The 16,261-nt window shown below is 48.0% G+C and overlaps 1 protein-coding gene across 10 annotated transcripts in view; it reads left to right on the top strand.

Annotated features, from left to right (window-relative positions):
* kiaa0586 (KIAA0586 ortholog) overlaps positions 1-16,261 on the top strand; it is a 175,486-nt gene that overhangs the window by 107,552 nt on the left and 51,673 nt on the right. For 9 of the 10 annotated variants that reach the window (XR_009655653.1, XR_009655654.1, XR_009655655.1 and 6 more), the window contains 7 exons: positions 1,676-1,860; positions 2,982-3,094; positions 4,397-4,575; positions 4,752-4,926; positions 5,049-5,220; positions 15,594-15,850; positions 16,072-16,148. Coding sequence is in view for 7 of the 10 variants with exons in the window: in XM_060934418.1 (XP_060790401.1) it covers positions 1,676-1,860; positions 2,982-3,094; positions 4,397-4,575; positions 4,752-4,926; positions 5,049-5,220; positions 15,594-15,850; positions 16,072-16,148 (1,158 nt within the window). In the remaining 3 variants the exon portion in view is untranslated. The remainder of the gene's footprint in view (positions 1-1,675; positions 1,861-2,981; positions 3,095-4,396; positions 4,576-4,751; positions 4,927-5,048; positions 5,221-15,593; positions 15,851-16,071; positions 16,149-16,261) is intronic. The other variant, XM_060934414.1, reaches the window with a different exon arrangement.

Genomic DNA, 16,261 nt, shown 5'->3' with positions numbered 1-16,261 from the left:
GCTTTTGTATCTAGTGAAGAGGAAGGATGTATATAATGGAAATAAAAGAAGGTTCGGGCTCTACGCTTGGGAAAAAACATGGGCTAATCCACATTGCCCCCTTTTGGTTTTAGAAGCAAACTGCAGGCAGAAATGAATCGTATCTCCTTTTTTTTTCAGACACAAGAAAATAGTTGTTATTTGTCTGCACTGAATGTTCTTGGACATTTGATCAGTAATACCGGCATAGCACTGCATATTTAAATCATATCTTCTCACAGCTGATTTATGATTTACAGAAATTGTGTCCAGGGCGGCACGGTGGTGTAGTGGTTAGTGCTGTCGCCTCACAGCAAGAAGGTCCGGGTTCGAGCCCCGTGGCCGGCGAGGGCCTTTCTGTGCGGAGTTTGCATGTTCTCCCCGTGTCCGCGTGGGTTTCCTCCGGGTGCTCCGGTTTTCCCCACAGTCCAAAGACATGCAGGTTAGGTTAACTGGTGACTCTAAATTGACCGTAGGTGTGAATGGTTGTCTGTGTCTATGTGTCAGCCCTGTGATGACCTGGCGACTTGTCCAGGGTGTACCCCGCCTTTCGCCCGTAGTCAGCTGGGATAGGCTCCAGCTTGCCTGCGACCCTGTAGAAGGATAAAGCGGCTAGAGATGAGATGAGAAATTGTGTCCTGTTTCCTAACAATCTTTACATGTTGTATATAATTTGCAACTATTTGGTCTCCAAATGCTTTGTGAACAATGCTGGAAAGCTAGTTAGTGACTGAGCGTGTTTAATGCGTTTTGCTGCTTTTTTGGTAGCAATGGTATCGCACTTGAAAATGTTCATGTCGAGTCACGTCAGAATTATACTGCCCCTCAAGTTGTTTTCATGGCAATTAAGGTCAGAGTTATTGCTCCAGCACTGTAAACAAACCAAACTGAGAAGACTATAAAAGAATTTAAGTGCTGTGTATGAGAGTTGCCTTTAATTAGGCTAAAAATCCAATTATGCCTGGCACTCTTTCTCCCACTTAGTCTTCTAGCTCTCCCAGCTGTCAAATAAAGGGCGCAGCCACTCCAGTCCAGACCTCATCAAACAAGCCCTGTCTCCAAGAGCAACCAGGGCCAGATGCCCACTCCTAAAATGTCATTGCTCTAAGCCTCCAGTGTCTCCACTTTGGCAGGCTGGGACTGTGATGGAGCCATAAACTTCAAACAAACTCAGTGACTGGCAAACACAGCCAAGTGTTTTTTTTTTCTTTCTTTCTTTTTCTCTCTCCTTCTTGTTAAAATCTCTCACTCTTTCTTTCTCTCCATTCTTTCCACCCTCTTTCCGTCTCTCTTTCTGGAGCCTGGCCACAGGGAATGAGCCATTTGGTCCAGGCTTACCCAAGCCTCTCTGACTCTGCGCCAGAGGAATTTGTGCATAATGCAAACCAGTGACCAGGGTTCAGTGCTAACACACACAACTGAAAGAAGAATAACAGAAGACAAATGTCCAACTTTTCCCAATCCTGCTAAGATAGTAATGGCTGCTGTGATTGTGTATGCTGTCCAACATGTGCTTGCAGTTCTCCGCTAAAGTGTACACATCCTTACTGCTGATTGCTGTGAGGTGGATATCCTTTTGTTTAAAAGACGAGTCAGAATATGCACACCCTATAGTATTGTTATACTCACACGTTTTCTTTTCCTCCTGTAAAATTAGGAGCCCGAAATGGAGGGAGAATTTCCTGATTCTCCGATAGAACTGCATGGACTACCTTCTCCTCCAGTGGCTCTGTACCACGGTCCGACTTTCCCAACACAGCCGAGCCAGCCTAGTCCCCTCACCCAGCCCGTACTCACCGCCATCCAGCATAGAGACACCCTGGAAAACAGACTTGTGGCCTGGTGAGGGTCTTCTGTTCTCACCATGAACTGCACTATATCATCCCTCGTCATGTTTAGATTAACTAAATGCCCTTGTTGCCTCAACACAGCCGCTCTCAAGCATTTTTATTCTAAGGCCCCTGTTATGGATAATAAGTATCACTGCGGCCCCTCACTCCCCACTCCACCCCCTTTCTCCACTGGCCTGCATGTACAATACATAAAACTTTGTTCTATTCAATTCGAGTCTATTTTATGTTTATAGTGCTTTTTAGCAATAGACTTTACCACAAAGCGACTTTACAGAAATCCAGATGTATATTTAGATCCCTAATGAGCAAGCTAGAAGCGACAGTGGCAAGAAAAAAAACTCTGAGACAACATAAGAAACCTTAAGAGGACTCAAAAGGGAACATATCCTCTTCTGTGTGACATATGATTGTGCAATTATGTATATAATTGTAGGAGAGTAAAGGTAAATAGTACAGTATGCCGTTACAGCTCATTCATTACATGCATGCAGGATTACCCTGAATTGTGATTGCTTAGCATGAATTTATCAAGTAATCACAAAATTTGGAAGCAGATTTCTCATCTCATCTCATTATCTCTAGCCGCTTTATCCTTCTACAGGGTCGCAGGCAAGCTGGAGCCTATCCCAGCTGACTACGGGCGAAAGGCGGGGTACACCCTGGACAAGTCGCCAGGTCATCACAGGGCTGACACATAGACACAGACAACCATTCACACTCACATTCACACCTACGGTCAATTTAGAGTCACCAGTTAACCTAACCTGCATGTCTTTGGACTGTGGGGGAAACCGGAGTACCCGGAGGAAACCCACGCGGACACGGGGAGAACATGCAAACTCCGCACAGAAAGGCCCTTGCCGGCCCCGGGGCTCGAACCCAGGACCTTCTTGCTGTGAGGCGACAGCGCTAACCACTACACCACCGTGCCGCCCTGGAAGCAGATTTAATAAGTTTAAACAAAATTACATATTATTAAGTACACATACAACGTCTGCAGTATTTACACAAACTTTTTGCATCTCCAGCATTTTCTGAACCACAACATAATTCTGTCAAAAGAAAAGGACTTGGAGAATTTTTTTTACTGACGGTTTTTTGCTTATGAAGGGTGGAGCAGCAGTTGATGGCAAGGATGATCAGTGGGATGTTCCCTCAGCCAGCCCATACAGACCCAGCCACCCAATCAGAGCCAGAGGACAGCGTTACCTCAGACACCACAGGTAAATCATGTCACCCAGATATCAACACCTGGTATTTTATAATGAACATAATGGTGCTGCAATGCTCTGGTCACCCATCACTGTCAGTACAGTTCCTACATTGCCACCTGCCTTTAGGTTCAGTGTTGCATCAACCAATATATCGTTTGCGTTCAAGATGCCAAGAAAAAAAAAAAATTAAGGACATCTGGTGGAAACCAGCAGAGTAGGGAGACTATGCATAACATGACTTTTCACACTTTAGTTTCACAATTTTGATTCATACTTTGCGCAGAAGTGAACGGCGCATTTGTCAAAGCTGTCGGAACACTGGGACATGGTGTTTCCTCATTAAAGTAAGATTGCTCTTCCTCATTCCCTGCACTCCTCCTCTCCTCCATTTCACTCAGCTCACTTTAACTCAGCCCATGCTCTCTCGGCCCGCCTCATTAATCCCCACTCTCGTTTAATAGAAAGATCAATGATGTATCAAATTTGCAGAGGAGGCTACAAGTCTGCAAGCAGCAAGCCCTAGTCAGCACATTCATAGACTGACTGGAGTCTTCTGCTGAAGTGGGCATCCTAGTACTCCAACGTCTCAGAATAAAGCTTGCATGCCAAGAGTGCAACACTACAATATGTGCTTTTTGTTTGTTTAATAGTAATGCTGAAAGATCATGAATGCAATGTAAAAATACAGTAAAGGTAAAATAGCAGTTGATTTCCTCTTTTACAATGACTTCATTGTTGAGGCTTGGCAAATATTTAAAATATTACAGAATGCTGACCATGTTTAGCAGTATTATATAAAGTCTTGCTAGAAACTTAATCACTGAGTTCCAATAATATTGCTCACCTTATAATGCCTAAACAGTCATTTTTATTGAGCAATAAATAAAAGTTGCCTTCACAGGGGGAGAAATTCTACCAGGTTTGTGCTGGGTGATGGCCCAGAAGTGGTTCACTAACATGTGAAATAGGCCCATTTGATCAAAAGACATTGGTCAGAAATGGGGAATGGTTTTATTCCAGGCCTGGGCATAATTCACAGTCAGTCTGTTAGCAGCCAAATGTGTCAGCCTATCAGCAGAATGCTGATAGTCCTTGGCACGGGCTTAAAATTGCTCTGGACAATGAGATACGAAGATTTATGTGGCACCATTTGTCTCACACAATAATATATTACCATATTCCATTCCTTCTCCAAACCATCTCTGCAGAATCCAGAATATCTTGCTCTGAAACTTGATACATTTCTAGTAAAAATCACAGCCATGTCAGTGTGTGGTTAGGAGGCCTCTTCTGTGTTTTACTCTGGGTTAGTGGAGACAGCAGGAGGACTGCAGCTAGTTGTGGACGCTGGCGTGCCAGTGGACTCGGCGCTCATCCGGCAGTATGTGAATGAGGTGCTGGCTGACATAATCGCCCTAACACTGGGCCAGAGAGAGGGTCCGAGAGAGCCTCCTGCTCCAGCTTCAACACAGGATACCCACATTCAGCAGGTAAATGGGTTCACGCAAAACAGAGTGCACAAACGCACCCAGTTTTATTCCTTAAATAACTTCATTGTTTTCCCATCGGTGCTAATTGATCCAGTGTTGATGAGATGATGCAATGTTAATGATGATCAGTTTTCCAGAGACATCCACGTTCTCATGGTTTGTTAACACTGTGGCAGGAGAGTGCAGTGCCGACACCAGTGCCCACTCCTGAGCCTAGTGTGAAAGAGAATCCTCGAGTACTGAGAGAGGCACCATCTCCAGTCAGCACTCCAGACATCTCGGCGCATTCTTCCCCTGCTCAGTCACCCAGAGATTCCCAGCATGCACAGCCTCAGCAGCCAGTTTTATCAGGTCTCACAATATTTACTCAAAGCACATTTTCAAGCTTTTTGTAGCCTTCTGTATGTTTGCTTTATATGGTTATTGTTTACTTTCGTAAGATCATTCCCAGTAAAACACTGTCCTCCTCTCAGAACCAGAAAAGGATCCAGTGGAAACACCTATATGTACTCCAGTTCCATCCCCCAGAAGAATAGAGACACCAGAGCCAGAAAGCCTGCATAACCATCCATGGGGAGATGCAGAACTTCCACTTACAGAGGAGAAGCCACACAGTGAAGGAGAGGAGCAGCAACCGTTACCGGTGTAAGTTTTTCTCACCTTGTTCCATACATGTCAACCTTTGGTCAATCAAACCTGTATAACCAACCTCCAAAATCCGTATTTCCCTTATAAAATCAGTATAAGATGCAAATTAAAATAATTTACCTAAAATTTGAATGATAATTAACAATGATATATCCCAGTTACTTTTTATTCAGTATTAATAACAATAAACCTTCAGAATAAATAGAAAGCTCCAATGTTTGACAAAAACACAAAGTGTTATCAGCGTAGTTACGAAGGAAATACTTCGTTGTTTGGAGACAGGTTTCACCGAGCGGCTATTATGCACAAGACTTCATATTAGCCACAAAGTCAGAAAAATCTGTTCGTAAAATTACGTTATAATGACCAAATACAATGAAAAGTATTTTTCCAGTCTCACCTGTGAAAGGTAATCCCATGTGATCTCGTTTGGGCGGTAAACCTGTTGATACAGTTAAATGCAGCACATGAATGAGGCATCTTTATTCTCGGCTACTGTCTAGACGCTATACCAGAGACGGTTGAAGAATCTCCACTTTGCCACATCCAATATGGCGGCGAGGATGACGTATGATTCTACGCAGAAGGCGGCGTCTATGTTTATATGTCTATGACTTCACGATTGGCGGGATTCTCGCAATGCGGTGTGCGCATGATCAAAAGTGGAACGAAGTCTCGCTACCACAAGATAACGCGCGATTTCATAAGACTCTTTACTGGCTGTCTGTGGTGTACAATACGTTTGTAAATGTTATGCGCTCTTTTATCATCGTGGGAATTGATTATAGCTCTAAATAAATATTGAAGTTTTTTTAAAGAATCCGTATAACTATTTATACGCCCGTATACTACGTTTATTGAATCAAATCCATATAAAATACGGACATTCCGTATAGGTTGACATGTATGTTGTTCATCTGCACTTATCTGGCTATCAATATGGTAAATTTGTCTTGGTGCATTAATATAATCAAGGCAGCTTTAATGCATTTAAGCCAACAAGCAACATTAGGGGTGTTACCATCAGGAGTAAATGTGAAAGTAAGTTTATGAATCCAGGGATCAAATCTCTCATCCCACTTAAACTGTTGTCATTTATTGACCACATAGTGTGTACATGTGATGGGTAATTATCACATGACTTCCTGTTTCAAGGGCTTTCATCTGATCTGTTGGCCAGTGTCAAGCAAAAGTACAGGTAGTCGTCGACTTGCGACCTATGCGACTTACGACCGATCGACTTTACGACCGTCTGGTTATGACTGGCAAGTGTTTCCCAGCTGAGCGTACGACAGTTTCCGCCCCAGCTCACGGCAGCACCTCTCGCCGTGTACAACAGTTTCCGCCCCAGCTCCAGACACATACGCAGTCTCTCTCGCGGTCCCTCACGCACTCCATCATACAGTTTCCGCCCCAGCTCCAGGCACATGTGCAGTCTCTCTTGCGCTCCCTCGCGCACTCCGTCATACAGTTTCCGCCCCAGCTCCTGGTTTATGAAACGAGCAAATGCTCCCGCCAGCCCGAGCACTGCAACAGCTGATGATGACTGTAACGGTTCACTAGGCGTGGGTGGAGCACAGAGGACGGCAGGACAGAGATCAGGTTTGCAAAAGGCTTTATTGCCACACTTTTCAGTGAACAATTCTATATCGGCTAGACACACACACACAGCCAGCGTCTAGTCCGGAGATGAGCCCCTCTGCTCTCGATCTCCCTCTTAAGTAGGGCGCGGTCACTGGGAAGACACACAAACACAGGTTAATTGCCGTCAGGTGTAGTGATTCTGCCACTTACCTTCCCTGACTCTGCCCTCCTGTCACAGACCGGCGCTTGACCACGCCCCCGCTGCCACATACCCCCACCGCCCGGCCTGCAGCCGACTCCTGGGTTGGAGTGCCAGATACCAACGGGTGATCCGCGTGTTGGCATCCTTCATGCGGTGGAGCCACTGGAGGGGCACGTGGTCCGAACAGAGGGTGAAAGGGCGCCCCAGCAGGTAGTAGCGGAGGGCGAGGACCGCCAACTTGATCGCCAGACACTCTCGATAGTGCTGTAGCGCCCCTCATGCACTGACAGCTTCCTGCTAATGTACAGGACGGGGCGGTCCTCCCCCTCCACCTCCTGGGACAAAACCGCCCCCAGCCCTCTGTCCGACGCATCGGTCTGCAACATAAAAGGGAGAGAAAAGTCAGGGGAGTGTAATAGTGGCCCCCCACACAGTGCAGCCTTTACCTCAGAGAAAGCCCGCTGGCATTGCTCCGTCCACTGGACCGGATCTGGTGCCCCTTTTTAGTGAGATCAGTCAGCGGGCTGGTGACGTCCGAATAGTTAGGTATAAACCTACGATAGTAGCCCGCCAGCCCCAGGAACTGTCTCACCCCCTTTTTGGTCTTGGGCCTCGGGCAGGCCACAATTGCTGCTGTCTTGTTAATTTGGGGACGCACCTGCCCGTTGCCCAAGTGGAAGCCCAGATACTGTACTTCCACCCGCCCAATCGCACACTTCTTTGGGTTGGCTGTGAGACCCGCTCGCCTCAGCGACTTAAGGACGGCCCTCAGGTGTTGTAAGTGCCGCTGCCAGTCATTACTATAAATGATGATATCGTCGAGGTATGCGGCCGCATAGGTGGCGTGGGGGCAGAGGACCCTGTCCATCAGCCGCTGAAACGTAGCAGGCGCCCCAAACAGCCCAAACGGAAGTGTGACGAATTGGTGCAAGCCGAACAGTGTGGAAAAGGCCGTTTTTTCCCGGGATAATGGAGTCAAGGGGATCTGCCAATAACCCTTTGTTAAATCCAGCGTCGAGTAAAAACGAGCCGTGCCTAGTCAATTGAGCAACTCATCAATACGAGGCATTGGGTACGCATCAAATTTAGACACCGCGTTGACTTTTCTATAGTCCACACAGAACCGGACCGACCCGTCGGCCTTGGGTACCAAGACCACCGGGCTGCTCCAGTCACTGTGGGACTCCTCGACGATGCCCATTTCGAGCATGACCTCGAGTTCTTCCCGAACCACTTTTTTCTTGTGCTCGGGTAACCTGTAAGGGTGGCTACGCACTACCACCCCCGGGGGCGTCTCAATGTGGTGCTCTATGAGGTTGGTGCAGCCGGGCAGGGGCGAGAACACGTCCGAAAACTCGGTCTGCAACTGGGCAACCTCCGCGAGTTGGGTCGGGGAGACTTGGTCTCCACAGGGGTACGCGATGCCAATGTTCCCTTTTGCACCTCCGGCCCCAGCTCTGCCTTCTCTGGAACCACCGACACCAACGCCACGGGGACCTCCTCGTTCCAGAGTTTGAGTAGGTTGAGGTGGTAAATCTGTAGCGCCCCGCCCCTATCCGTTCGCCTCACCTCATAGTCAACGTCCCCGACTCGCCGTGTGACCTCAAAGGGTCCTTGCCACTTGGCGACTAGTTTGAAGCTCGATGTGGGCAACAGTACGAGTACTTTCTCTCCCGGTGCGAACTCCCTAAGGCGCGTACCCTTGTCGTACAGGCGGGCTTGTCGTTCTTGGGCCTGCCGCAAATTCTCCTGAGTTAGGTGTGTGAGCGTGTGGAGTTTTGTGCGCAGGTCAATAACGTATTGGATTTTGTTTTTACTTGGTGAAGGTCCCTCCTCCCAATTTTCCCGCAGCACGTCTAGGATGCCGCGCGGCTTACCCCCGTATAACAATTCGAACGGGGAGAACCCCATGGAGGCTTGGGGGACCTCTTGCACTGCAAAGAGCAAGGGTTCGAGCCATCTATCCCAATTACGTGCGTCCTCACTTACGAATTTTTAATTATGTTCTTGAGGGTGCGGTTGAACCGTTCAACTAAACTGTCCGTTTGTGGGTGATACACGCTGGTGCGGATCGGCTTAATACCCAATAACCCATACAGTTCGTTCAGTGTACGTGACATAAACGAGGTGCCTTGGTCAGTCAGAATCTCTTTCGGGATTCCAACTCGGGAGATAACGCGGAAGAGTGCCTCCACAATACTGCGTGCTGAGATATTGCGAAGAGGCACTGCTTCCGGGTATCGCGTTGCATAGTCCACTAGAACTAATATAAAGCGGTACCCTCGTGTTGACCGATCTAATGGCCCGACGAGATCCATCCCAATTCTTTCGAATGGGGTCTCAATTAACGGTAGAGGGCGCAAAGGCGCTTTTGGAATGGCCGCTGGATTTACTAACTGGCATTCGCGGCACGCCGTACACCACCTGTGGACATCGCCGCGAATCCCCGGCCAATAGAACCGGGCCATTATTCGGGCTAGTGTTTTATCCTGCCCTAAGTGTCCAGCCATGGGATTAAAGTGAGCTGCCTGGAATACCAATTCCTGGCGGCTCTTTGGAATTAAAAGCTGCATGACTCGCTCTTTAGTTTGAGTGTCCTGCGTCACTCGGTATAACCTATCCTTCATAATCGCGAAGTAAGGGAAGGACGGGGTGGCGTTCGGCGGGAGCGTTTGACCATCGATTACTCTCACTTGGTCAAACGCATGCCTCAGAGTCTCGTCTCGCGACTGTTCTAATGGGAAATCTGCGAGGGATTCCCCAATAGAGAGAGGAGGAGCCGGCGGCTCCTCACTCTGACGCGGAGATGACGTAGACGGCTCTGTGATAGCTGCTCCCGCCAAAGCGACACCGGGACCTCCCCCTGTTAAATGGCAGGACCCACTCTTCACTAAATGTGTCATTAAATCCCGAAATCCCGGCCAATCAGTCCCCAAAATTAAAGAGTGGGTAAGACGAGGATTAACCGCCACCTTCACTATGGCTTTTTCCCCTCTGAAAAAAATGTGGACCGACACCAAAGGGTAGCGGTGAACCTCCCCGTGCACACACAACACCTTCACCCCCTGTGCTCCCCCCAATGCCTCGTTTTGAACCAGGCTTTGGCGAATTGAGGTCTGATTACAACCAGAATCCACCAACGCCTGATATGTAGCCCCTTGGATACTCACCGGTATGCGATACACTCCGGCCCGATCGAGGGCGGCCTCTGGCGCGTCGGGGATCCAAACCACCGCGCCCACTTCCATTGCCGTGCACTGCTATTGAAGATGGCCCGGCTCCCCGCAGCGCCAGCAAACCGGCCCGGGCTTTCTCTCTGCACCGGTGTTCTGGGGCTCACTCACCTGAGGTGGGGGAGAGACAGACACAGAAGGGAGAAACGGGAGGGCACCGCGGGTGCGGCAGGCCGGCTGGGGTGGCGTCGGCCCCCGTCTCCACGGTGGGGGGAATGGGGCGAGGACGGGACGCAGAAGGAGAGAGAGAGAGAGGAGGAGAGAAGAGAAGATGCCGTCTGCTGTCCTGCCGCCGGAAGAGCCACCAAATGATCCTCCGCCAGCTCGACTGCCTGATCCAGCGACGCCGGGCGGTGGCACTGGACCCACTCCGCGGTTCCTGCTGGTAGGCGAGCGATGAATTGTTCCAGCACCACCTGGTCGATGATCCCCTCGGCGTCGCGGTTGTCGGCCCTCAACCACCGCCAGCAGGCGTCCCGGAGCTGCTGGCCAAACGCGAACGGCCGGCCGACTTCTTCCAAGCGCAAAGCGCGGAAGCGCTGGCGCTGTTGCTCTGGCGTGCGCCCCACACGCTGGAGGACGGCCCGGCGGAGGTCCGCGTAGGCCAGCCGGTGGTCGGCGGGGAGCTGTAGCGTGGCCAGCTGCACCTTTCCCGTTAGGAGGGGGAGAAGACGTGCCGCGCGCTGCTCCATCGGCCACCCCGAGGCTTCTGCGACTTGTTCGAATAGCGTGATGAAAGCCTCGGGGTCGTCCTGTGGACCCATCTTGGTAACGGTGAGGGGAGACGGGCCCGCGGCCGGAGCGCTGGCAAACCCCGCCAACGCGAGGAGGTGCCGGAACGCCTCGCGGTCTTCCTGCTGGGCCAGCACCAGGGCTTCGAAGCGTCGCTCCTATTCCTTCTGGAGGGTGACGAGCGCCTGGTGCTGGCTTTGCTGGGCCGTGGCAAGGGCGTGGACCAGGTCGGCGAATGGGGAGGACTCCATGGGGCTGATCTGCTGGTGCTCCACTCTGATCCCGGGTTTCAGCACCACTGTAACGGTTCACTAGGCGTGGGTGGAGCACAGAGGACGGCAGGACAGAGATCAGGTTTGCAAAAGGCTTTATTGCCACACTTTTCAGTGAACAATTCTATATCGGCTAGATACACACACACACACAGCCAGCGTCTAGTCCGGAGATGAGCCCCTCTGCTCTCGCTCTCCCTCCTTAAGTAGGGCGCAGTCACTGGGAAGACACACAAACACAGGTTAATTGCCGTCAGGTGTGATTCTGCCACTTACCTTCCCTGACTCCGCCCTCCTGTCACAGACCGGCGCTTGACCACGCCCCCGCTGCCACAATGACGTAGACGACCCACAGCCAAGCACCAGTGATGCCAGCGGTCACTAAATTTTGTATTTTGCTATGTTTTACTATGTTTTGCTATGTATTTTGGTATGTTTCAAACTAAAATGTTTTCTATTTTTCACACCTGTATTTCGTATTTTTTGTTTTGCACATATTAAACGAATTGTACTGTACGCAGTGTAGTATGCAGTGTTGGACTTGAACCAAATAATGAGCCAAGGTAATGAAATAAGAAAATGTTGATAAAATAAGACTTTAAGATGATTACAATATCATTACACATCACAATATACTTACGTTCATTTAACATAGGCCGACTTACGACCAGATCAGTTTACGACCGGTCAGTCGTAACCAAATGCAGTCATTAGTCGACAACTACCTGTATAGAAATACTAATAAACAATACATTTATTTTTAAAAACATGTATAAGAAGATCTATACAGGGATGTAACGATTGTAAAAACTGCACACGTACACTCACCGAGCACTTCACTAGGAACATGCTACTAATGCTGAGTAGGGCCTTCCTTTGCTCTCAAAACGGCCCCAATTCTTCATGGCACGGATTCCACAAGATGTTGGAAACATTCCTGTAGGATTCTGGTCCATGTTGAGATGATTGCATCACACAGTTCCTGCAGATTTTTCAGGTGCACTTTCATGATGTCAATCTCCCATTCTGCCACATCCCAAAAGTGTTCTATTAAATTCCGATCTGGTGACTGGGAAGGCCACTGAAGGACATAAAACTCATTGTCATATTCATGAAACCAGTTTGAGACGACTTTTGCTTTGTGACGTTATGCATTGCATAATGCATCTGTGACAAATAAAGCCTTCATCATCATGCTGGAAGTAGCCATTAGAAGATGAGTAAATTGTGGCCATGAAGGGATGCACATGGTCAGCAACAATACTCAAACAGGCTGTGGCATACAAACAATGATTGATTGGTAGCAACAGGCCCAATGTGTGCCAAGAAAACCTTCCCAACACCATTACACCACCTCAACCAGCCTGGATTGTTAACACAAGGCAGGTTGGGTCCATGGATTCATGCTGCTGGTACCAAATTCTGACCCTACCATCTGTGTGCCTCAGCAGAAATCGAGATTCGTCAGACCAGGCTACATTTTTTTTTTTTTTCAGTCTTCATTTGTCCTGTTTTGGTGAGTCTGTGATCAGTGCAGCCTCAGCTTTCTGTTCTTGCTGCTGCTGCTATCCAGTTTTACGTCATGGTTCCACCTTTGGGCGGGTTAGATGTTTCATGGCAGCCTTCCATTTTCCACGATTCTGCGCGTCAGCTGCCGAAAGACCATACTTCTTGAGATCACCATTGACACCCTCTAACCAGGTTTTTCGGGGGTGGCTCCTAGGTTTTCGCCCACACACATCAAGATCAACAACCCTGAAAATCCAAGCAGCACTGTGGCAAGCATATCCATACCACCTCAAGTGTCTTACAGCAATGGCTGTGTTGGTATCAGTGAGGTGGAGCTTTCCTAGCAAGGAGGAAGTTGGAATGTTGGCATTGGAGTCTTGGCTCACAGAAATGGAACCTGACATTGTCTTCTGCTGTCAAAGCTCATCCACCTCAAGGTTTGACGTGTTGTGCATTCTGAGATGCTTTTCTGCTCACCACAATCGTACAGAGTGGTTATCTGATTTACTGTAGCCTTTGTCAACTCGAACCAGTCTGGTCATTCTCCATTGATCACTCTCATCAACAAGGTGTTTCCATCCAGAGAACTGCTGCTCACTGATTTTTTTTTTTTAAATCACTCTGAGTAACTCTAAAGACAGTGGTGCATGGAATTCCCAGGAGATCAGCAGTTTATGAAATACTCAAACCAGCCCATCTGGCACCAACAATCATGCCACAGTCAAAATCACCGAGATCACATTTTCCCCCTTCTGATGGTTGATGTGAACATTACCCGAAGCTGCTGGCCCATATCTGCATAATTTTATGCATTGCACTGCTGCCATCCGTTTGGTTGAGTAGATAATTGCATGAAAGAGTAGGTGTACAGGTGTTCCCAATAAAGTCCTCTGTGAGTGTATAAAATTGCAACGTCTATCCACGGTTCAGAAAGACTTGTGTACTTGAATAACGGCAAACCTGTCATGATGCATGTTCCCTCAGAGGACCCCAGAGTTGTTCCAGCACACAGACCTAAGTATTCAGGTCAGGTATGAAAACAGTTTTGCGAATCTTGTTTTGGATCAGTTGAGCCTTAAATAGGATTAGCATATGTGCATGAAAATTAGATTCTATATAATGCATCACTATTCTAGGAAGCACGATTGATTATAAATCTTGAAATAGTAGACATCTGAGTAACTAAGAATCGAAGCTAAAAGACTCTCAAACTCGAATTACTATAGTAACAGAATAATTTTCTGTATTTTCACTAAGCATGCAAGTCAGGTATTTGGTGTATAGAAACTGGCTCTGCAGTGTCATCTGCTGAAGGTGTTTAAAGAAAAAAAATTGATTTTAATGTTTTGTACGGGCGGCACGGTGGTGTAGTGGTTAGCGCTGTCACCTCACAGCAAGAAGGTCCGGGTTCGAGCCCCGTGGCCGGCGAGGGCCTTTCTGTGCGGAGTTTGCATGTTCTCCCCGTGTCCGCGTGGGTTTCCTCCGGGTGCTCCAGTTTCCCCCACAGTCCAAAGACATGCAGGTTAGGTTAACTGGTGACTCTAAATTGACCGTAGGTGTGAATGTGAGTGTGAATGGTTGTCTGTGTCTATGTGTCAGCCCTGTGATGACCTGGCGACTTGTCCAGGGTGTACCCTGCCTTTCGCCCGTAGTCAGCTGGGATAGGCTCCAGCTTGCCTGCGACCCTGTAGAACAGGATAAAGCGGCTAGAGATAATGAGATGAGATGTTTTGTACAGGTCAGTATGGTACAAAAACTAATCAGAAGATAGAAAAATATATGCTTGGACATGTAATTGTATCCCTGTCCCATTTGTATAGTAACATCTCTCGAAATTGTGGGGTTAGAGCATCAGTTTTCGTTAGATGATTGTGCTAAATTTAAACAATAGCAGCAGCAACAATGGAGGAGCTTCAAGATCTGATCTACTTTACTTAGAATTTGCTTTTTATAGACAGAAACTGAAAGCTGAGTTCAATGAGAGAGTTAGCGGACACTTGTACCAAAGCTGGTAAGGGTGTTTGTTGTTTTTGAGTGACAACTCATGGTCAGTTGCAGGGAATTGCACTAGTTTAATCTGCACAAATATGTCACAGTTCGTTGTATAAGAGTATCAAATTCAGCACAGGTACTTAACTATAGTGTGGGTCACTTGGCAAGAAAAGCAATGACAAATGTGGGCTCGAGAATATTTTACTGTCGTGTACTGTGGTGCTATTTGAGAAAAGGCCAATGCAACAAACAACTCCACATCCTTTTGTGTAAAAAGAAGAGAGTGAAAATGTAGCATTAGCATTTAACCCAGTTAGATTTGGCCGCTGGGCGGCACGGTGGTGTAGTGGTTAGCACTGTCTCCTCACAGCAAGAAAGTCCTGGGTTCGAGCCCAGCGGCCGGCGAGGGCCTTTCTGTGTGGAGTTTGCATGTTCTCCCTCCCCGTGTCTGCATGGGTTTCCCCCACAGTCCAAAGACATGCAGGTTAGGTTAACTGGTGACTCTAAATTGACCGTAGGTGTGAGTGTGAATGGTTGTTTGTGTCTGTGTCAGCCCTGTGATAACGTGGTGACTTGTCCAGAGTGTACCCCGCCTCTCGCCCATAGTCAGCTGGGATAGGCTCCAGCTTGCCTGTGACCCTGTAGAACAGGAGAAGCGGCTACAGATAATGGATGGCTGGATTTGGCCGTTCAATGTTGTTTTTTTAGTGTGCATAATACACTGCATAATACACTTGGTAAATATATTTACATATTTTTAAGTCTTTATTTGCTTTAGATTGCTATTTGAGGAGAACCTATCTGCATTCCCCACCTGTCTCTCTTGTCTGCTCTCCCCTTCCTCAGCAGTGTACTGTCAGTAGCTTATGAAGAGGAGGAAGAGGCAATCATCCATCCATTCTCTCCAGTTCCCCCTAAACCACAGAATCCTTCAACTTCTGCAGTAGAGCATACTCAACCCGCTCCTCCTGAGTCTCCATCTTTGAAGGAGAACAGCTCAAACTCCAGCACCTCCATCACAGAGACAGAGACAGACACTGCAGCCAGACACATCTCTGAGGGAGAGCTGCTCCTCAGCTGCAGCCAGATGGCTACAGTCAGAGGTACTCGGCAGCTTGTCAGAGATTTACATTCAACAAACATGCGCACACACGCCACAAGGGTCCATCTAGGTGCATCAGATTCAGTTCACATCATTACACACTGTCTAGTGAACTACTGACATTGTGAGTCATGCTGATGACAGTATAACCCTTTACACTCTAGCTCTGCATATTCCTATCTTTGAGTCCCAAAGAACAGGTTTCATATATTTTCTCTGCAGCTCTGGCAGAGGAGGGCTTCACGTTGCAGAACCTAATGGCAAGCGTCAACAGCTCACTGCATGGAGTCCAAGATATGGTGAATATCTCACTACTAGAGCCATGTGACTCTCTTTGTGATAGTGTATGTACATACAGTATATCCTGATCCTCATGCAAAAATCCTGCCATGCTTGTACAGGTATATTCTTA

Source organism: Neoarius graeffei, chromosome 11 (genome assembly GCF_027579695.1).
Source record: "Neoarius graeffei isolate fNeoGra1 chromosome 11, fNeoGra1.pri, whole genome shotgun sequence".
In the NCBI taxonomy this organism is placed as follows: Eukaryota; Metazoa; Chordata; class Actinopteri; order Siluriformes; family Ariidae; genus Neoarius; species Neoarius graeffei.
Note: the sequence above shows the minus strand (reverse complement) of the source record. Positions and strands in the feature narration are given on the sequence as shown.